Source organism: Arvicola amphibius, chromosome 7, assembly GCF_903992535.2.
Source record: "Arvicola amphibius chromosome 7, mArvAmp1.2, whole genome shotgun sequence".
Lineage (NCBI taxonomy): Eukaryota > Metazoa > Chordata > Mammalia > Rodentia > Cricetidae > Arvicola > Arvicola amphibius.
The window spans coordinates 55493290-55517289 of NC_052053.1; the positions used below are offsets into that span (position 1 = coordinate 55493290).

The following is a 24000-nucleotide window of genomic DNA, read 5'->3' on the forward strand; positions in this document are numbered from 1 at the left end:
TGTAGACCATTGGGTCTGTGGTCACAGTGTGTCCATAACACATGTGCCTTAGAGCTGCTTCAACTACTGTTTTCTCTCTTTATTTTTCTTTTCTGTCTTTCTTTCTTTCCTTTCTCGCTTCTTTTTTTTTTCTTTGAGACAGGGTTTCTCTGTGGCTTTAGAGCCTGTCCTGGAACTAGCTCTTGTAGACCAGGCTGGCCTCGAACACACAGAGATCCGCCTGCCTTGCCTCCCAAGTGCTGGGATTAAAGGCGTGTGCCACCACTGTCTGGCTTGAACTACTCTTTTCATTGGAAACAATCTATTTGAGGATAATTTTGAGGGAGAGACACATAATTCCTCATTTGGAATTCCTTAGTTTCTTAATTTTTGACTCCTTTTAATTGATAGAACCATGGAATTTCTCTAAAAGCATTTTCAGAGTTCTGTTAGTGTGTTCTCTATTTCCAATTCTTTCTTGTAGTGCTAAGATTTCCATGTTTTTTATTTTTCTTCTGAAAGACTAATTGGATAAAGAGATAGTTGAACTTCCCTTGAAATTTTGCCTATCTTTCCTTGAGACATAATCTGATAAAGATTTATGAAAGCCCAGCACTCAGGAGGTAGAGGCAGGCAGACCTCTGTGAATTCGAGGCCAACCTGATTTACAGAGTGAATTCCAAGACAGGCTCCAAAGCTACAGAGAACCCTGTCTCAAGGAAGAAAGCATTCATAACATCTATTTCAAAATAAAGTAGCAAGGCTCAGTGTGGAGAACTAACTACACCAGTTTTCACTTAACAGCCTCTAAGTCATGTGTTCATATCAGTCTTGAAGCATATCACTTTGGAAGAACTAAAAGATTCAGTTTGACTATTTTCGATAATAATGCATATTCGACTGGATCGGGTAAAATATTTTTCTTACTACAGTTTAGTTCAGAGATGTGGTCTGAGCACCACTGTACTAAATAATGTTCAAAAGTAATGAGGCAGTACTCATTTGGGTTGTTTTCCATTATTTCTTGATCATTTATTGCTAAGTTGTTTTAGACTTAGTTGCTTCTAACATACTGACTCTTTAAATGTAGTTTGCATCTAAACCAGTGATTTTCAAAATGTAGACCTGTGGGGGAACCTGAGATCCTTTCAGGGTATTTTTCAGGTCAAAACATCTATCTATATTTATCTTTCTAGTGTTTTTCAAGGGTTTCTGTGTAGCTCTGGCTGTCTTGGAACTTGCTCTGTAGACCAGGTTTGTTGGCCTCAAATTCGGAGATCTGCCTGCCTTTGCCTCCCTAGTGATGGGATGAAAGGCCTTCACCACCACCTGGCATAATGGGATTTTTAAAATCTTGGACCTGCTGCTATGAACTTCACAGCTTCTCAGTACTAAAAACTTTCTAGTCAGGCAGTGGTGGTGCATGCCTTTCATCCCAACCAGCATAGGAGAGGTAGAAAACTCTGTGAGTTCAAGGCCAGCCTGGTCTACAAGAGCTAGTTCCAGGACATCTAGGGCCTTTACACAGAGAAATCCTGTCTTGGGGGAAAAAAAAATTTTTTTTTTTTTTTTTTTTTTGCTATTGTATAATGATGTGTGCTTATTATTTAAAGGCTCTTTGTAATTAAGTGATACATTGTTTTTCAAAGCATGTATAAGTGTGCTATTTGAAAATAACTGGCTGGACATGGTGGTGCCTGTCATAATAGCCCTCAGGAGGTTAAAACAGAAGGATTATGAGTTACAGGTGTTATTGTTAGCATTTATCACAAGTTCTATGTGGAAAAGATCTATTCAAAATGCAATTTAATGTACCTGAGTGCACATATTTTACTGATATGTTTTTAATTTTTGCAATGCTGGGAGTTGGACAGGGCCATTTTGTACTTGTCTAGGCAAGCACTCTACAACTGAACTACATCCCCCAAGCCAATGATAAGTCAGACCCTACCTTGAACTAAGCTTTAATAAGCCACCACTATTGCAAGTACTTGGCTATTTATTGTTGGTTTTTTCCTTTTTCCTTCCCCTCTCTCTGTCTTCACCTATCATCTCCCCTCCCTTTCATTTTTTTTTTTTTTCCTGAGACAGTCTTGCTGTATGTAACTTAGGGTGCCTTCATACACTCTCCTTAGGTTCTCAGGTACTGAGATACTGGCAAGCACCCAGCATCACCCTCACACCTGACTTAGATTTTTCTTTTCTTTCCATAATTATTATTATTCTTTCCATAATTCTTTTATTGGAAATGAATACTATAATTTTGTTTTCTCTGTTTGAATTTTTTTTTTTTTTTTTTTTTTGGTTTTTCGAGACAGGGTTTCTCTGCTGAAGGTGCGTGGTTGATCGGCAGTTATGATTCACCAGACAAGCTTTAATATATATAAGTCAGTTTTAATAAAGGAAAGGAAAGGGAACTTACAAATCCAAGGTTCCAGCGAGGAGGGCAGGAAAACAGAGCAGGCAGGCCGCAGGCCTGCAAGATTTTATAAGTCAATATTAGCCTAAGGGGGACACGCCTAAGAGGGACACGCCTTTAGACCAAGGGGGACACGCCTTACAAAACAAGGTTTTGGGCTAGGCTTCCCCTTCATCTCCCCCTTTTGTCTAAATAAGACAGAACCAAACCAAATACAACTATATTCAATAGGAACAAATAATAAATATAAAATTACAAACAATATTAAGAAGAAACATATAACAAAAGTTTTACTAAGCATTCTATTTCAAGGAGTCTAAATAATGTAGAGGGTAACTACAATTATCTAATCTTCAACCCCATTAAAGATCTGAGAAGGGAAGTAATATTACTTAAGCAACCAGGAAGTACAAACAAGAAACTTCCAAAATGTGCAACAAATGACAGAGACAACTAACTACCTGGGCAGTCACCCAAAGTTTCGTTTTGCAATGTTGAGGCAACCAACTTTGGCTAAGGCCTAACACAACTGACATAACATTTTTCAAAGGCAAGGAACTTTTTGTAGAACTGTCCTACCCTGTCTTGGCAAGATAAGACAATCCTATTTTTATCCATTTACGGATACTCTGAAACTCTGTCAGTGGTTGAGGTATGGGCTTTTTCTTTGCCTAAAGGCCACTTCTGCCAAGAAGAAGACAAGCTCCCAGTGGAGTGTCTTTGGTGCTCAACATTCTCTCGGGAGTAGAGTGGTGTTGCCAGGAGTGATTGTGTCTCATAAGTACCAAACTCTAGGTTAGATTAAAGGCCATGTTCTACAGCTCTTCAAAGAGGTCGGAGATTATACTATCTATACTAAATATAATTTCTATGTATCTAAAAAACCTGAAAAACAACTTTGCAATAAATGAGGACAATATCCCCAAATGTAAACAATGTCATTATACAAATAATATCAGAGGTAGAAATGTACATTGCAATATGATAAATATCTCAATATAACAATTATTTTAAACAGAGGTAGAAGCATACTCTCATACAATAGAGGTAGAAGCATACTCGCATACAATGTTCAATATACAAGAATCAACACCAATGCAATTTTCTAATAACAATAATTCACAAATACCAATCATCCCATCAAACCAGGTAATTCCCCCCCCCCTTTTTTTTTTCATAAACACCCCTGAGTCCATATAATACCTCCCCCATCCCCTCAATCCTATACCATCTACTAAATGATGTCCCTAAACCAGAGGGCAAACTCTGTTGGGAGAGGGGGCGTCATCCTCTAAGATTGCTTCTAGCTGACATGGGGGCGACGTTCTTCTCAGGGGGTTCCATGAAAGCAAATGATGGTAAAATTCCCAGAATAACATCCCCACGTTGGGCGCCAAATGAAGGTGCGTGGTTGATCGGCAGTTATGATTCACCAGACAAGCTTTAATATATATAAGTCAGTTTTAATAAAGGAAAGGAAAGGGAACTTACAAATCCAAGGTTCCAGCGAGGAGGGCAGGAAAACAAAGAGCAGGCAGGCCGCAGGCCCACAAGATTTTATAAGTCAATATTAGCCTAAGGGGGACACGCCTAAGAGGGACACGCCTTTAGACCAAGGGGGACACGCCTTACAAAACAAGGTTTTGGGCTAGGCTTCCCCTTCACTCTGCAGCTTTAGAACCTGTCCTGGAGCTAGCTCTTGTAGACCAGGCTGGAAGTGCTGGGATTAAAGGCGTGCGCCACCACCGCCCGGCTTCTGTTTGAATTTCTTAAATGAAGTGTGTGTCTCAGCGCTCTCATTAGCCGATTGCTTAGCTGCTGTGTTGGGCAGCAGCATTAAAAAATTAAAAATTAAAAAATTAAATTTTTTTAAAAAGATTTATTTATTTTTATTATATATACAATATTCTGTCTGCATGTATCCCTGTGAGACAGAAGAGGGCACCAGATCTCATTACAGATGGTTGTGAGCCACCATGTGGTTTCTGGGAATTGAACTCAGGACCTCTGGAAGAGCAGCCAGTGCTCTTAACCTCTGAGCCATCTCACCAGCACTCAGCAACTCCATTCTTCTGCAAGAAGTATATACTAAAGTTGTAGAACCAAGTTTAGTAACAAACCAGTATGATTGCTACAAAATGCAGAGTACTCAGATACAAATTACATTTTTTAAAAAAAGAATAACATGGGTTCTTGGAAGCCCATAGACCATCTTGATCTAGGTAATCCCTTACTCAGCCTTTTTTTGTTACATCACAATTAAAACTAACAATCATATGGGGCTAGTAAGATGACTCAGCAGTTAGGAGCAATTGCTTCTCTTCTAGAGAATCAGAGTTCGGTTCCTGGTACAAGTTGGCTGCTCATAGTTGTCGGGTTCAAATTTTGTCTGACCACGGGCACCTGCACCTTCACACAAACACACACATGTATACATAATTGAAAATAAAATAAAAATTTAACAAAGAGGTTGTCTTATTGACTTTCCTTAGGCAAATCTGTCTTTAGGAGCTCTTTTTAAAGTTGTGATTTGCCAATGCCATTTTGTAGATTTGTTTGCTTTCAACCTGATTTTCACTGAGTTAGTAATGAAGTGTGGATAGGAGAACCATATCCTCCTGTGGCTTAGGAATACCTTTCTTAGTGTGAATAACCTTTTAGTGTAAGTCAGTTACTATGTTGTTAAAAACTAGGGATTTAGCTGGGCAGTGGTGCTGCCCGTCTTTAACTCAACACTTGGGAGGCAGAGGTAGGCAGATCTCTGACTTGGAAGCCATCCTGGTCTACAGAGGGAGTTCTAGAACAGCCAGAACTACACAGAGAAACCCTGTCTTGAAGAGAAAAAAAAAAGTTAGGGATTTACTCCTTACCTTTGACTAACTGCTAACTAGAACTCATTCTGTAGAGTTTGTTGGCTGAAGAAATGCCACATAACTGTGAGTAACAGTTGGGAGTTACTGCATCAGAACCTAGTTTGGGTGGGTGAGGAAAGGTCTTTTAAGCATTTGAGGCTCTGTCCTAAGAGCTCTATAATTATCTTGGGGTTTGAGAGTTCATGTCCTGTACAAACATGTTCCATGAAACGTACAGCTTAGTTATAAGAAATTTATAACCTTATCTTTTGATTTTAATGCCTGGGTTTTATGTTTCTGATGAAGTCTTTAAACAAATTCTTTAGTTGAGTCAAATGATTTTAGCTCAGTTTTTGAAGCTTACTTTTTTTCCTTATGTGTTGATACTGTACCCTTTTAATCTGATTTGTTCTTTCAGTCCCTCCACCAAGATGCCTTTTCAACAGGATAATAAACCACCTGGGGGAACCCCCTACTGACACCCATTTAAAGGGCTTTGTTTTTTGGAAGTGCTGCTAGTTATGCCATCCCAGGAGGAAGGATTTTGGTTGAATGGTGTGAGCGGAAAAGAGCTGGGACTGGAGCCCTGGCTCTCTTACCTCTCTAAGGCTGCTCCCACCCATCATAAAATTATTTTCGTCACTATTTCATAGCAGTTCACTACTATATATACCTGTGTTTTCTACTTAGGTGATCCCTTTGAAAAGGTCATTTGAGCCCTAGAGGTGTTGTGACCCACAGGTTGAGAAATGCTGAACTGGCGTGTAACTGAATAAAGATCTTGACTATCTAACTTTGTCATGTCCCTTCTCTGAATTTCAGTATTCCCTTTTAATAATAGCTAACTTGTAGTGTTTACTTTATCCTTATAACCTTGTGAGCCATGAGCTCCGTTATCCCTGTTCTACAGGGGTCTGGGCCTAGGGAGGTAGCTTATCTGGTAAGGGCTCTTGCTTGCCAAGACTGAGAACCCTGGAAGCTGCTCCTGCAAGTGATGGACCTCTGATGTCTACACATACATGCCCATGTACAATGCACAGTAATGTTAAAGAAGAAAACCAACTTTAAAGTGCAGAAACTAACCCCCCCACTTTATTTCACAGTGACATACTAATAATTTATTTTTTAGAATATATATGCACTTTTTATATATTTTATTGTCTCTGAAATTGCCTGATAGTGTATTAGGATTAGGGACAAGGTCCATGAAGTGCCAAGCTTATGTTTACCCCAAAACAGGCGACTGAGAATGCAGGGTACCTATATTTGTTGAGAAAGTCCAGAATCTAGCTCCTACAGATAGATGAGAGTCACAAAGATTCACTCTGAGTTGCAAGCAACTATTTTTTCTTCTTTGCATGATGTATTTAACAAGTGATTGGCTAGAAGATTATATCGCTACTAAAGGAACAATAATTCCTGTTAAATCAGATGGGTGAGCACTCAGGAAAGAAGGGGTTTTGAATTGCTGATGTTCCTGTGCAATATACATGAAATTGCTGTTTCATGAATAAAAGAAAAGTGGATTGGAAATCTCAATCCTTTGCTGTTATCAGTCAAACAGTCTATAAAACAGAAGAGAGGGAAATTGAGAAATTTGGGGCCAGCAGTGTTTTTAACAAGTGTATTGAAGCTAAGTCCTGAAAGTTCGATGAGTCCTGAAACTAGAACAAAGAAAGTTTCTGATTAGAAATTCGTTCTCCTTATAATTAAAAAAGACTAGATAGATATCCTAGGTTAAGGAGAATGGTCAATAAGCTTCTGACTGCTTGACTGGATTTAAGAAGGAAGGGGGCCTTTATCCCCTACTACCTTTTTCATACCTGGTACACAAAAGCTGGTTATGTGAAAAGGGAGATCCAGTGCAAGATATTGATCTGGACCTTTGCAAATGGAAATATAAAAGCTAGTTGCTTAAGACTTGTATAATATAGAGCAAAAGAAAAACAGTTTGAGAAATGATAGGCACTGTGGGCCATCGATTGCAATAGCAATGTACTTTGAGCAGAGACCAGCCACATCCAAGGTGTTCTGAGAGGCCAGGGAAGGAGTTTATACTGGGTTCTGATTCTCACTCGGTCTCAAAGGTATGTATGTTTCTATGGACACACCTATAAAATGAGACTAAATTCACTAATCCTGGGAATGATTTTCCAGTTTTTTTTGGTGGGAATGAATTGGGAGGAACAGGAAGCTGATATTTAGGAAGTGTTGCATAAATCAAGTCCTCACATAAACCTATGGTCCTCACATCCCAGAGTTTCAGAGGATTATACCATTTAGTCATTCTTAAATTTACATTGTTTCTATTTTTGTATTAGAAGGAATGGTTTTTATAAAGTTTGCACGGCCATGTGATTTACGTATAAATTTGTTTGTAAGTCAACTTTGTTTATGATTAAAGTACTAATGTTAGGATAATTTGTAGTGAGTATAAATTTGAGAGAAAAATCAAGATTTTTTTTTTAAATGGGATCACTTTTCCTTCCATTTGTAACCTGTTTCTGCCACACTTTCTCTTTTGTGAGTTTCATTCACTGAGCCAAGTCCATAGTTAACTTCAGAGTTTTCCCTCATTACTTTAAAGGGATTTTTACTGTAAAACTATAATTGAGAAGAGCGGTGTCTTCTGAAGATCAAATGCCTTGCATTTGAGAACATCGATTCAATTAAAGAAAATTGCAAAACAGAAGGGAAACCTAAATGCTGCAGATCTGTGAAAGGGGAGCCCAGCAGGGAAGGGAAGGCATTGGCATGGGGGAGGGGCAGAGTGGAGCATGCAGCCCAGAACTGCATTTGAAATACTCATCAATCATTTTACTGGCACCAGGAAGCCAATCAGCCTTTGGAGAAGAGAGCTTAATGAGTCACCTAATGTGGGAAAGTACAATTGTTTTTTCCCCCCCAAATATTCTCTTTCTTGCTGACAAATCAAATCCTATAAATAGTTGGGCTGTGAGATATTCAGGATTCAAATAATTATGTTAGTCCCTGAAAATACTGCTGTGTTGAAGTTTATTTAACATTTGAAGATAAAATGTTCTGTCTGCTGTGAGCCTTTTCAAAAATATTTACATAAGTTTGCTTTTCACACATTTCTATTAATTAAAAGTTTAGAATTATGGGTAACTTGTAAAGTATTGCAACTCTATTCTCCGACTTCTGGCCAGAGAAAACCTAGTTTTGTAAATGTCTATGGGGCATGTTCTGGGGAGCAGTAGTTGGGATTGCTTGCATATAAATACAAGTTGGGAGAGCTCTGGTAGCTTGTATTTAGGTTTTAAATAGTTATTTCTGAGCTTGTGAATTCAATTACCGGTTGCTCTTTGGGTTTTAGGCATGAGTTCCTTAGTACTTCTCTGTTTTTAAGTCTGAAGATACAGTCACTGTTGAAACTACTGAGGAAATGCCGGTAATTCTACTTCCAAGCAACTGTTATTAACTTTTTCTTCAAGTTCTAAGTTTTTTTTTTTCCTTTGGTGGGGGGAGTGACTGTTTTTGTGATCAGATGGTAAAAACTCTTCTGCTTTTTTTTTTTTTTTATTCATTCATTGAGCATGTGTTTAATTTGAAACTTTTCCAGGCTATATGAAACCTAGTTAATAGTTTTTTATTTTTAAAACAGTAGCTCCTATACTATCTTGTGCTTTCTTTTATCTTGGCATTTGATTGCAGGCCATTCTGGAATTAGGAAGATTGACCTCATTGTTCTTTCACCAGTAATTGACTTAATTTATTCTGAGGTACCTCTGCTAACCAGGGCTGCAGGACTAATTCTTTAAAAAGAAATTCTTATGCTACAGTTAGCATTGAGACATTGGTAGGCTATTTGCTTTGTTCTTATTTTTATTTATTTTTTGACAGATGAAGTAATTTCTATTTTTTTTTTTTTTCTTTTTTTCGAGACAGGGTTTTTCTGTTGCTTTGGACCCTGTCCTGGAGCTTGCTCTGGCCTCGAACTCAGTTATATCATATTCCACAGTGTCTTCAGCATGAGCATGTATTGAAGCCTACAACTGAGTGGGATTGGAAAATTAGACACACAGAGGGAGAAGTTAAATGAATTTCCTTAGAAATTAGGGTTTTTTTTGTTTTGTTTTGTTTTTGTTTTTTGTTTTTGGGTAAATTGCTGAATAGCTTGCTGATCCTGCCTGGAGTTATCTCAGAATAATTTAAAATGTACTCACAACCTTTTTCATTTGTTTTGTATAAACCAGGTTGGCTTCAAACTCAGAAATCCACCTCTGCCTCCTATGCTGGGATTAAAGGGATGTGCCACAATGCCTAGCACACTAAGAATTCCCCCTCCCCCCAACAGGGTTTTCCTGTCTCTGTATCCCTGGCTGTCCTGGACTCTCTGTAGACCAGGCTGGCCTCAAACTCACAGAGATCCTCCTGCCTCTGCCTCCCAAGTGCCGGGATTAAAGGTGTGGGCCACTGCCTCCCGGCAACACTCAGAAATTTTTATAGGAATGATTTCAGAATGGAAATAGGAACATTTTAGGATCATAGTTATCTATAAATTTTTATTCAGAGGTAAATTAAAGTCAAGGAATTTTGTAGTCATTTTTAAAGTTTTTGTTGGTTGAAAGTGAGCACTGATGTTTGCAGAGCATTGCTGTGCTTCCTTCTGACTGTCACAGGTCAACAGAACTTTAAGTTGCCAATAGTTAAAAAAATTATTTTTTTCCCTACAGAACTCACAGAGATCCTCCACCCAAGTGCTGGGAGATCCACTTCTAATCCAGATCTTGAGGCAGAAAGACATACCTTTAGTCTGGGCCATACTTTCTGCTGGAAGTCTATACAGTCCAACAAATCAGCTATAAAGCGCAGACTTCTGTGCTCTGAGTACTCAACTCTGTCCTTCTCAATTTTCACCACTACTGACATTTCTTCAGGGTTCTTGTTTCTCACTCCCTTGATTCTATTTTGTTCAATACCAATAATGAATCTTGTATAAAATAAATACAAGGTAATCCATTCAAAATTGTTTATTCTTCATTTACTTGGGATAAGTTAAAAACCATTCTCCTGTATATATAAGCCCTCCTGTAAACTGCTTTGCCTTATCTCTTATCAACCTTCTTGTACTTCTCAGAAAATATCTTTTTCATAAAATTTTTTTATGATGCTTTTCTAATAAGAAAGTGAATAAGCCATCTGCTCTTTCCTTCAGCTGTAGGGAGTAGGTGTTTACTTTTCAGAATCTTGTTTGGTAATTGCCTCAAAATGACCTTGAATCTAACTGAGGTATAAAAGCTGTCCAGTTAATTTTATAGCTTTTCTTAATTCCAAAAGAGATTAGGTAGAATCTCTTTTCTGTGTGCTGCTCTGCGTGCACACCGAAATAATTACTAAGAGATACTCTTACATGCAGGAGAAGCTCAAAATAGACTCTAGAAATGTTATTCACTTGTTGGACATTTAAAATGTAGACTTGAAAGGGTTTAGGGTATGGTGGCATTTTACAGAGTGTCACTTAGTGCTATTCAGATTTGCTGAAATGATCTGTCTTTACCATCTTAACATCAAAGAAAAGTTTTTAGCACAGTGGAGAAAACAGAAATATTTCAATACATTTTAGAAGTAACAAATATATATTTAGAAGCTCTTTAAGGGCTGGAGAGATGGCTCAGAGTTTAAGAGCATTGCCTGTTCTTCCAAATGTCCTGAGTTCAATTCCCAGCAACCACATGGTGGCTCACAACCATCTGTAATGGGGTCTGGTGCCCTCTTCTGGCCTGCAGGCATACACACAGACAGAATATTGTATACATAATAAATATTATAAAAAGAAGCTCTTTAAATATCATAAGAAAGAGCAGGAATTTTGGTAGTAAGAGTTTCTGATTATACTTAGGCAGTGTAAAGTAAACATTAATATTTATAAAACTTCATGCTTGGTTCTGATTTCTAACTCAGTGAGGCAGGGCACCACAACCAGCAAATTCTCACATTTATTTAGTAAAATTAAGCTAGCCATACTTTGACAGAATAATTTATCATTAAATTGTATGCTTATATGTATGTGATTGAAGACAGTGTATAGTAGCAAAAGTAAAACCATTGTTGCCAGTCCTGGCAGCCTGTAAGGATGCTATTGGTGGGGGTAGGAGTAGCAATTTCAGTGCTGCAAAATCTGATATGTAATCTCATGAGCAATAGGTTTGCCTTGGCTAAATAAAAGAATTATGTTTCTGTTTAAGAGTTTCCACATACTATGTTATTTTATAGTCCAGTAGGAGTGGGGACTCTACATCTGTTACCATTATGTCTCCTCAAGACAAAACAGCAAAAACAAGGTAACTCAGATCTAACTCAAGGTTCATACTCTAGCACATCTAGTGATCATTGCAGCCGAATAGTTCCCTTCCCCACTGTTGAAGTCTCTAACAACTGTTCATTTCTACAAAGATTTGTAATTTTTATTTAGAGGTTGGGTGGCATTATTTCAGTAAAGAGTATAACCATTTTACTTTAGGAATGCAATTCCCTATTAATTTTTTAAATCTGTGTTTTAATCTGGGTTCTCTAGAGTAATAGAACTTAACAAAATGAATTTTTAAATGTAGAAAGGGGATTTATTAGAATGATTTACAGTCTGGAGTCCACCAATAATGGCTGGTTATGAAAAGAAAGTCCAAGGATCCAGTAGTTGCTCAGTCTAAGAGACTGTCTTTGTAGACACTGGATCACAGAGAAGTAGGCTCTAATTCCAGTAAAGAAATGGATTTGCCAGCAGACAAAGAACAAAAGCTTTCCTTTTTCATGTTCTTATATATAGACTTCCAGCAGAAAGTATGGCCCAGACTAAAGGTGTGTCTTCCTGCCTCAAGATCTGGATTAGAAGTGGATCTCCCAGCACTTGGGGGGAGGATCTCTGTGAGTTCGAGGCCAGCCTAATCTACAAAGCTAGTTCCAGGACGGTGAAGGCTGCACAGAGAAACCCTGTCTTGAAAAACAAAATAAAAATAAAAAATGTGGATCTTCCTACTTCAAATTAAGCAAAACTTCCTCGCTGTGGTGTGCGTTCCACTTTTGTATTTTAGTTATTTCCAGATGTAGTCAAGTTGACAACCAATGATAGCCGTCACAATCTTTAACTAAAGTTAACCAATTTATTGAATCCAGTCTGCTGAAAACCAGTTTGCCACATGTCCAATTTACTTATATCTGGTTCATTAATCAGTTGGCTGAGTCTACTTTGTAGAATTTACAGTTATTCATTTCCTTAATTGTTGTTCTGTGACTTTCTTTTCCCCATTTTCCTTCCTGTTTTCTCATTCTCTGTAGCAAAACCTGGTTGTATCTGTTGCCCAGATCACAGAGTCCTCCCAAAACCAACTAGGAGTTGAGTCCTGTGTGTGAGAACAAAGAGCCATTATTTTACACAAGTCTGCAAACTCGGACTCTCTGTGTGTCCTGCTATTGGAGTGATCTGAGAGCCCCAAGCTCAGTTAAAGTTGGGTTTTTATAATAGCAAAGGTGGGGGTGAGGAATTTCTAAGGTTCATGACTCCTGATTGGCTGACATTTGTCTGGGGGTGTCCTGTTGAAAAGCAATGGGTGTGTGCTGGCAGGTGATCCTATCTACAACAATTGGAATGTTAGGAATTTCCTTTGGATGGTCTGTTCCTGGGTGGTGTCTGGGTAGTCTCAGGTCTTTCTCAGAACCAGATATTTCCTCAGGGTAAAATACTGAGTGAGACTCAGACCTCTGTTGAGCTTGTCATGGCTGGGTCCTACAGTATCTATCCTCCAGCAAAGGCCTGTCTGTCCCAGTTCTTTCCAGCAAATTGGACGTTCTTGAAAGTACTATAACTTTAATCTTTTATTTTGAACTTTTGAGGAATCAAAATTATGGGGCAGGCAGATTGCCCCATGAGTGAGAATTGTTATAAACTGGCAAATCTAGAGGTTGGAATTACCTCATGGATGGGTTTGGGAGAAATGAGCCACATATGTAAAGTTCCTAATATCCTACAGTGGTAGGACTATAATAGGTGTTCTTTTTGTCTCTTCCCCCTTCCCTTTTCTCTCTTCTCCTGCACCCTCCTCCACTTCTTCCCTACCTACCTCTCTCTCATTTTCCTTCCTTCCTTCCTTCCGTTCCTCTTCCTTTCTCACTCTTTTTTTCAGGTTTTCTTGAAGTTCTTCTCAAGGCTCAACTCCCCACAATGGCTTTCTTTCCTGTGGGCTCTAATACAGTAACAAGTGATGAAGTGGTCAAGACTGGTTTGTGGATCATCCAGACTAGCAGCTCTGAACCTGTGGGTCTTGACTCCTTTGGGGCTCTGATGACCCTTTCTCTGATGACCTTTCACAGAAAACACAGATATTTACATTATGATTCATAACAGTAACGAAATTACAGTTATGAAGTATCAACAAAAGTAATTTTATGGTTGGGGTTTACTCCAACATGAGGAACTGTATTAAAGGGTCACAGCATTAGCAGGGTTGAGAACCACTGACCTAGACTCTTTAATTCAATTGCACAAATGAAATGTTTAGAGAGTAAGTGAGTGAGTGTTCAGTGCCAGGCATGTGTGTGGAAGGTGGACGACAGTTTATGGAGTCCATCTCTCATTCTACTAGGTGGTTCCTGAGAGTCTGGTGGCAAAAGCCCTTGCTCACTGAAGAATCTCCAGCCCTAAAGCATCTTCTAGCTTGGACTTAGGTTGTAGAATTGCCTTTCCTTCCTACCCTACTCTTTGGAACCAGATTTCTCCACTACCTTTTCTGTAGCCTTTTATTCTCAATTACTGGTGTGAAACTGTAATTACAAGTCTTAGGAGAGCAGACTACAGCTTTAGCAGCAAAGCAAGGTCCCCAGAGGTTCAATTAAGGAATATACTCCTTCCTTTAATACATAGGAAACCAGGCTTCTCCAGCCTCACTTGGAGCTTTTCCCTGAGTTCCCCTTAATAAAGGGAAGGAATAAGATAGTGTTGGATACTGAGAACCAGGCATTACTCATATAATCCTCTCTACATTTTTCTTTGAAAGACAATACAAGCCCATATTGAAGATGAATGAACTGAGACTTAGAGTTGACAGTAATTTTCTCATACAACTATTCCAATATATCAGTCCCCCTCCTAATTCCGGGAGATTAATTGAATTCTGCATACTAAGCGTGCCCTCTAAGCCAGTATTTTTCCAAACTTCAGTCTTGTATCAGTATCATTGTTGTTTGTTTGTTTGTTCATTTATTTATTTTAGTTTTTCAAGACAGGGTTTCTCTGTAATAGCTCTGGCTGTCCTGGAACTTGCTTTGTAGACCAGGCTGGCCTCAAACTCACTGAGATCTGCCTGCCTCTGCCTCCCAAGTGCTGGGATTAAACGCGTGCACTACCACCGCCACCGCCTGGCCCAATATCATAAATTTTATGATTGTATAATATCTTCTTTTGTTTAATATTTTTAATGTTAAATGGTAATTGTTTGAAGAACCCAACTTTTTAAAAACATTTATCCATTTTTTTCTTTATTATTTTTTGTTCTTATGTGCATTGGTGTTTTGCCTATTATTAGGGTGTTGGGGTCCCTGGAACTATAGTTACAGACATTCGTGAGCTGCCATGTGGGTCCTGGGAGTTGAACCCAGATCCTCTGGAAGAATAGTCAGTGCTCTTAACCACTGAGCTATCTATCTGGCTCACATTTTTCTATTTATTATGTGTGTATGTGCATGCCTGAGTTCATGCCACAATATTTGTGTGGAGGTTAGAGGATAACCTTTGAGAGCTGGTTCTCTGTACCATGTAGACTAAAACTTCTATTAGACAAGTTCCTGCTGGTTTAGAACTCAGTATAAGGCAGACTGGCTTCAAACCCACAGAATTCTGCCCACTGTAAGGAGTCTTTCTGTGTCCCACCAGCCAACTCCCACATAATAATATAGACACTACTCATTAATTATAAATGCTAGGCCTTTAGCTTAGGCTTTTCCCCATCTAGGTTTTATATCTTAACACATATTTTTAAATCTATGTTCTACCACGTGGCTTTTTACCTTTCATTTTATACCGCCGATTTGTTCTACCACTCCTGGCGCCACCTCTGCTTGCCTAGGTTCATTCCAGTTCCTCTTTTTGCCCTGAAGACCCACCTATTTTCCCTGACTGGCTACTGGTCTTTTAGCTTTTTGTTAAAGCAGTCATAGTGGCACATCTTTACAAAGTGTAATCAAATGATGTGCAACGTCCCCCTTTGCTTCCTAAATGCTGTGAGTAAAGCATTCTGCATAGCTACCACAACTTTTTCAGAAGAGCTTGTGCAGCCCTCAAAGTTATTTGCCAAAATATGGGACACTAAGATTAAATTCAATAAAAACAAAAAATGTGTTAAATTTCTAGCCATAGAATTTAAAGCCTTAAAGTCACCGAGCTCCTCCTGCCTCTACCTCCCAAGTGTGGGGATTAAAGGTATGCCTCACCATCTCGCCACTGAGTGTGATTTTTATATCAAGTACAATTAAAAAGCATTGCAACTTTATAATTTATAATTGCTATAAATTTAATTGCCATCTTAGTGTATTTTGTTAGAGACAGTAAATAGGTACCTGATATAACTACCATGATTAGAATCTAGATTATAAGTTGATTAGAAAAACTATTATGATGGGGCTGGAGAGATGGCTTAACAGTTAAGAGCACTGCCTGCTCTACCAGAGGACAGGGGTTAGATTCCTAGCACTCGCATGACAGCTCATAACTTTCTGTAACTCCATAGGATCCTCTTCTGCCCTTCTTTAACACCAAGCACATAACTGATGCACAGACATATGTACAGGCAAAACACCTATATACATAAATAAATAAATTCTTTAAAAAGTCTAATATATATAGGTGTTTTCCTATATGCCTGTGTGTGCACCACATGTCTCTGAAGGCCAGAAGAAGGCATTGAATAATGGATGGTTGTGAGTTGCCATATGGTTCTGGGATTTGGAGGTGATTGCTTATATTTTTATTTTTTAATTTTTAAATTTGTTTTGTTTTGCTTTTTGAGACAGGTTTCTTTGTGTGGCCCTGGCTGTCCTGGAACTTACATGTAGACCAAGCTGGCCTCAGACCCGAAGATCTGCCTGCCTCTGCCTTCCCAGTGCTGTGATTAAAGGCTTGTATCACCACCTCATGGTGTATTTTATTTTTAAAGTTTCTGAATAATTAAGAGAAAAGTATGTCCTATTGTCATGTTTTCTTAATTTAATTTTGTATTTTGACAGTTTCTTCAAATACAAAGGGAAGAATTTCATAACCTTGTCTTTTGGTTTTTCGAGACAGGGTTTCTCTGTGGCTTTGGATCCTGTCCTGGAACTAGCTCTTGTAGACCAGGCTGGCCTCAAACTCACAAATATCTGCCTGCCTTTGCCTCCCGAGTGCTGGGATTAAAGGTGTGCGCGCCACCACTGCCCGGCCATAACCTTGTTTTTAAAAGTTTGTTGTACATGCACAAGAAGGTTTCCAGCCTGGATAATAATAATTATTATAAAAGCCAGAAGAGGGGGTTGGAGCCCTGGAAATGGAGTTACAAATGGTTATAAACCACGTGGGTGTTCTGCAAGAGCACCAGATACTCTTAGCCACCGAGCCATCTGTCCAGGCCCCCTCCCTTTTAAAATACTGAGAATTTTAGGCTCTTTTTACATAACTCTAGTTGTCTTGAAACTCAGCTATATAATATGAACTAGGCCCACATCTGCCTATGCCTCTTGAGTTCTGGGACCAAAGACATGCATCACCACACAATACTTAGTCTGAGTTGTAGACCAAGGTTCCAAATCAACCCAAACAGACACAAGAGGTTAACACATGGCAAGATTTAATGTGGGATAGCACAAAAGAAGGGGGAAAGGGGAGGGGCTGATTGATGGGGCCAAGAACAGATTTAGGAGCTGAACTGTGGCCCCCAAATGCAACTTGAAGCAAGTATTTAAGTATAAAAATTATAAACATTTGTTGCCAAGTTATGTTGTAGGAGCCCGCCTGTTTGTTCCCGGCTGCCCAGACTCAACCACACAGAAACTGCTTGGCATGGTAGCCCTAACTACTTCTTCTTTCTGTTTTGTTGTTGTTGTTTTTGTTTGTTTTTTGTTTTTTGTTTTTTCTTGTTGTTCAAGACAGGGTTTCTCTGTAGCTTGGGAACCTGTCCTGGAACTAGCTCTTATAGACCAGGCTGGCCTCGAACTCACAAATATCTGCCTGCCTTTGCCTCCCGAGTGCTAGGAGTAAAGGTGTGCGCCACTACTGCCCGGTTTAGCTCTAACTTCTTACTGGTTAGCTCTTATATCTTCATTTAACCCATTTCTATTAATCTGGGTATTGCCGTGTGGCTGTGGCTTACCAGCAAGGTTCAGCACGTCTGTCCCTGGCAGGGGCTTTATGGCTTTTCTCTGACTTTGCCTTCTCTCTCCCACCATTCAGTTTAGTTTTTCCTGCCTAACTCTACTCTGCCCTATCACAGGCCAAGGCAGATTCTTTATTCGTTAACCAATAAAAACAACACATATACAGAAGGACTTCCCACACCAAAGTTACAGTTACAATTTTCACTGATCAAGATATAGAAATTGGGGCTTCATTGAACATTCCAACATTGTCAATCGATACACAATGTAAGCCTTTCAGTTGAACCAATCAGATTCATTTGTTCTTTCTGTTGTTAGGGATGGACATAATGTTTCTAAACATTATGTTTAGAATTAAAGATGCATAATGACTTTGTGGTTTAAGGAGGAGGTAGGTCAGCTATTGGAAAGTTCTCAGCTCCCCTAGGGCTTGGGAATCTGAACTTTGTTTTACCATACAGGCAATGTGGAGTCTTCAGTCAAAATGGCTGTACTTAGGACAAGGTGTTTTTGCCTGCTCCCAACACTGAATTATTTTAAGTAGTATTTTATACTTGATAACAAATTGCACAGGAATTTCTACAAGTCATGATTACACTTGATTTTCTAATTTCCTGTTTTCCTTTTCTTTTAAGATAGGAACTTTTTCAAATCGATTCATATAATTCCAAAGGAATGCTTTTGTTGTTGTTTTGTTTGTTTGTTTATTTATTTATTTATTTATTTATTTATTTATTTATTTATTTTTGAGACCTGGCTTCTGTGTGGCCCTGGCTGTCCTGGAACTCCTCTGTAATCCAGGCTGACCTTGTACTCAGAGATCCACCTTATTCTACCTCCCTCCCTAGTGCTGGGATTAAAGGTATGCACCACCACCATCACCACCACAAGGTTCAGAGACAGGGTTTCTCTGTCTAACAGCCTTAGCCTTGCTGTCCTGGCACTCACTCTGTAGACCAGACTGGCCTTGAACTTTGAACTCACAGAGATCTGCCTGCCTCTGCTGGGATTACAGGCATGCATTCTCTTTTTTAATTGTTTTTGAGACAGGGTCTCTATGTGACCTGGGTATTCTGAAACTCACTGTGTAGAATAGGCTGGCCTCCAGTTTGCAGAGATCCCCTGTCTAAGGCATGTGGATGTGTGACAGTGAAGGAGTGCTAGTGGTTTAGTTTCACCAGCTGCTTTTTTTAAAAAACATTTTTTATTGATATTTATTGATCTCTGCATTTTTCTCTGCTCTCCTCCCTGCCTTTCTTTTCTCCCTTCAATCCTCCCCCAAGATCCCCATGCTCCCAATTTACTCAGGAGATCTTGTCTTTTTATACTTTCTACTGTCCATGTAGATTATATCTTTGTAAGTCTTTGAGTGTCTGCATTGTTGTCTAAATTCTCTGGGATTGTGGTTTGAGGGCTGGCTTTCTTTGCTCTATGTTTAAATACCACCTATGAGTGAGTACATGTGATAATTGTCTTTCTGTGTGTGGATTACCTCACTCAAAATAATGTTTTCTAGTTCCATCCATTTTCCTGCAAAATTCAAGCTGTTATTTTTTTCTGCTGTATTCCATTGTGTAAATGTACCACATTTTTCTTATCCTTTCGTCGATCGAGGGGCATTTAGGTTGTTTCCAGGTTCTGTCTATGACAAACAAAGCTGATATGAACACAACTGAGCACATGTCCTTGTGGCACGATTGAGCATCCTTTGGATATATACCCAAAAGTGGTATTACTGGGTCTTAAGGAAGGTTGTTTCCTAATTTTCAGAGAAATCACCACACTGACATCCAAAGGATTTGTGCCAGCTTGCATTCCCATCAGCAATGCAGAAGTGTTCCTTTTTCCCCCACAACCTCTCCAGCATAAGTTGTCATCAGTGTTTTTGATCTTGGCCATTCTTACAGGTGTAAGATGGAATCTCAGAGTTGTTTTGAGTTTGCATTTCTCTGATGACTAAGGATGTTGAACATTTTCTTTTTTTTTTTAAAATATTTATTTATTACATATACAGTGTTCTGCTTGCATGTATACTTTCAGGCCAGAAGAGGGCACCAGATCTCATTACAGATGGTTGTGAGCCACCATGTGGTTGCTGGGAATTGAACTCAGGACCTCTGGAAGAGCAATCGGTGCTCTTAACCTCTGAGCCATCTCTCCAGCCCTGAACATTTTCTTAAGTGTCTTTCAGCCATTTTAGAACTCTGATGAGAGTTCTCTGTTTAGGTCCATTTTTTTATTGGATTATATGAACTTTTGGTGTCCAATTTTTTGAGTTCTTTGTATATTTTGGAGATCAGACCTCTGTCTGATGTGGGGTAAGTGAAGATCTTTTCCCATTCTGTAGGCTGTCGTTTTGTCTTGTTGACTGTGTCCTTTGCTTTACAGAAGCTTTTCAGTTTCAGGAGGTCCCATTTATTAAATGTTTCTCTCAGTGCCTGTGCTGCTGGGGTTCTATTTAGGAAGTGGTTCCCTGTGCCAATGCATTCACGTGTACTTCCCACTTTCTCTTATAAGGTTCAGTGTGGCTGGCTTTGTGTTGAGGTCTTTGATCCATTTGGACTTGAGTTTGGTGCATGGTGATAGATATGGATCTATTTTCATTCTTCTACATGTTGATATCCAGTTATACCAGCACCATTTGTTAAATATGCTTTCTTTTTTCCATTTGATATTTTTTGCTTCTTTATCAATGATCAGGTGTTCTAAGATGTGTGGATTGATATCTGAGTCTTTTTTAAAAAAATTTATTTAGTATGTATACAGTGTTTTGCCTGCACGTATGACTGCAGGCCAGAAGAGGGCACCAGATCTCATTACGGGTTGTTGTGAGCCATCATGTGGGAATTGAACTCAGGATCTCTGGAAGGGCAGCCAGTGCTCTTAACTGCTGAGCCATCTCTCCAGCCTGATATCTGGGTCTTCTTTTCTGTTCCATTGGTCCTCCTGTCTGTTCTTATGCCTCCCAGGCTGATCTTGATCTGGTCCTCCCGTGTCTAATTATTGGTGGCTGGGATTGTAGAACATGTATGCTAAGCAACCACTCTAACAACTGAGCTATATCCCCAGCCATAATCTGTGATAATCTTAAGTAAATTCACCATGTATGATATTTGTTCAGATTCCTGTTTTGCTTATTTTGCTTTCTTTTTGGGACATAATTGATACTATTAAAAAAAAAACCCAAGTATTAAATAAATTTAAATTTTGCATATTCCAGTGGACACTGACATTCTTTTGTTCTTGCTGTGCTGTTGTTTATTGAGCACCTACTTTGTGCTAAGAAATGTGCTAAGCTCTCTTACTCCAGCTATAACTCTGGTACATGCTCTTATCTTTATTTCTGTACTAATGTGATGAAATGGAAACCCAGAGAGGGGCCTGTGCAGTAGGTAATTGTTAGAACTAGGATTTAAGTACGAGGCCAGCCTAGTCTACAAGAGCTAGCTCTAGGACAGGCTCCAAAGCTACAGAGAAACCGTGTATCAAAAACAAAAACAAAAAATAAACAAACAAAAAAAAAACCCTAGGATTTAAAACTAATTTTTGAGTTTAATTTGGGATGTGGGAGTGTTGTTAGAAATTGAACCCAGTATTTTGCTCACCTAGGCAAAAACTGAGTCACACACCCCACCTGAAGTCTAAATCCTCTCATAAGATATTTGATTTTTGCCGGGCGGTGGTGGCGCACGCCTTTAATCCCAGCACTCGGGAGGCAGAGGTAGGTGGATCTCTGTGAGTTCGAGGCCAGACTGGTCTACAAGAGCTAGTTCCAGGACAGACTCCAAAGCCACAGAGAAACCCTGTCTCGAAAAATTAAAAAAAAAAAAAAAAAGATATTTGATTTTTAATATTTAGAGTCAGCTTGAGTAATTAAAAAAATAATTCTTTTTCCCCCTTTTGTGTTCTCTTTAGGTTTCTGTCAGGATGAATTGGCAGAACTTGATCCAGGCACTAGTAAGTTCTAAATGTTACCCGGTGTTTGTCCGTAAGAAAAGGTGTGGCTGTGCTGAGTGTTTAACTTTGGCATCTTTGTTGTTATTTGAAGTGTATCTTCTCTTAACAGTAAGGATGATAATCTTTCTTGTGACATTTTCTTTTTCATTTGCTAGTACTGTTTGATGGCCAGATATATGCATTTAGTATAAAGTTGTTTTCTGAAAATTTTGTTTAAAACAGACCCCCCTTGCTCAGTTCTCCATCCTCCAGTGAAACTAGCAGCAAACAGTGTTGGATTTTTGTACATATGCAACTGTGTATTCAAAACTATCCACCTTAGCTCCCTCCCTCCCTCCTCTTTCTTCCTTTTTCCGAGACACGGGGTCTCTCTATGTAGCAATGGCTATGCTGGAACTTACTGGTAGACCAGGCTGGCCTTCAACTCACTGAGATCCTCTTTCCTATGCCTCCTGGGTACTGAGATTAAAAGTGTGAGCCAGCATACTGAGCAAAAACATTTGAAGTAGTAGTTGTCATAGTTTATTCAAGGAGTTATAGTACTTAATTTTGTCATTGCTGTAACAAAAGAAGCTTATTGAGGGGTGTGTCAGTCTGGTCACAGTTTTATGGTCCAGTTCCTTATGACAAAGGTGATAATGGCTGCTGGAGCAGATCTGGTTTTGCATCTGGAGCGTGAAGCAGTCATACTTATGTCTGTATTCAGGAAGGAAATGAGACAGGAGTGCTATTTATTGCTCAGTGCTCTCCGTACATTTATTGAGTTTGGGTCCCCAGCATGTCGGATTGTGTACTGCCCACATTAAGGGTTGGTTTACTCTCAGTTAAAGCCTTCTGTAAATGTCCTCTTAGATATGCACAGGTTTGTCCCTTAAGTGGTTATGATTATAAATCCTTCAAGTTAGCAATGAATCAACTATCACAGTCAAGGTCAAGCATTACAGAAGCCCACTTGTTTTCTCCCCTGTTCCCTCTTTCCTCTTCTTTCCTCCTCTCCCTTCCCTTTTCTCCTTTCCCCTCCCTCCTCTATCTTCCCCTTCTCTTTCCCTCCTGTTCTCTCCTCCCTTCCCTTCTCTTCCTACTTCCCTCCCCTTCATTTTTCTCCCTCTCTCCCTCCCTCCCTCTGAGTATACGTATACCTGTGTTTGTGCAGGTATGGACTCACTTGGCTGTACCTGCACTTGCAGGCCAATTGGTTGCAATTTGCTATTTGCTACTCACATAATAATAATAGTATAATAATAATTATTATTATTGTATTTTTATAATGATGATAATTATTATTACAGGAATTCTCATTGATCCTGAAGCAAAGCTCTAGAGATTGACCTGTCTCCCATTTCCCCAACACTAGGATTGTGGGCATACACTGCACTACCATGCTTGACTTTTATGTGGTGTTAGGGAACACTTTACCTATTGAACCTCCTTGATACCCTCATTTCTTGATATTTTCTTTTTCTTTTAGATAGGGTCTTAGAGTTCAGGTTTGCCTCAAATTCAGTGTGTATATATGTAGTCTCAAATTCAGGTAATGATTTTAAATTCCAGATTCGCCTGCCTGTGCCTCCTGGGTGCTGGAATTACAGATATGTGCCATATAAATGCCTAGCTTTATGTTTTGTTAGAAATTTATAATTGATAATCTTTTTTCCAGTTTAATTTGTAAAGCATTTGCATGTATATTAAGATGAGGGAATGAGAGCGACCATTTCTATTTTAATAATGTTTTTCAAGACTCTGTAAGTTTTGATAAAGACTATTTAAATTTCTTGTGCTTCCAATTTGTGGCATGAAATATTCTCGGACATGGTTATAGTTGTTACAGAAATAAAACATGAATGTCTACTGTGTATTAACTTTATTTTGCTATATGTTAAAAGGTCACATGATAATTTAGATTTAACATTCATGAGACAGTCTAGAGTTACCTTCTCGTTCTAGAACTTTTAAAGGGTCATGGGGCTAACTGAACAGTATGTTATTAAGTAAGTAATGAAGCTTATCTTTCACCCATGAGCTAATTCCATCCCTGAGAATATGGACCTTTTTATGTATTTTTCCCCCGTACCTTAAAATAAGTATTCATATATATATATTCAACTATTACTTTATTGTCAAGCAAAATAAGTCCATGATATTTATCAAATGGCAGGGAATTAGATTTGCTGTTTAAAAAACATTAATTATTGTGTCTATAGGGGGTTGTGCATACCACAACATGCATCTGGCTATCGGAGGATAACTTGTGGGAATTAGTTCTTGCCTTCTTCCATGTGTATTCTAGGGATCAGACTTATATTTGGCAGCTCAGCAGTCCTAGACATGGCTCTTTGAAATTCACAAAAGTCAGAGTCGGTTTTATATTATGACCATACACTATATCAGTACAATAGCTGAGGGTCAGCACACTGTTTTGACTCTCGTCATTTTCTT

General features: G+C 38.9%; 1 protein-coding gene across 2 annotated transcripts in view; it reads left to right on the plus strand.

Annotated features, from left to right (window-relative positions):
• The window catches only part of Nr6a1 (nuclear receptor subfamily 6 group A member 1), a 149746-nt gene that overhangs the window by 5266 nt on the left and 120480 nt on the right, over positions 1–24000 (plus strand). For both annotated transcript variants that reach the window (XM_038337697.1, XM_038337699.1), the window contains exon 2: positions 21523–21564. In XM_038337697.1, the coding sequence (XP_038193625.1) occupies positions 21523–21564 (42 nt within the window). The remainder of the gene's footprint in view (positions 1–21522; positions 21565–24000) is intronic.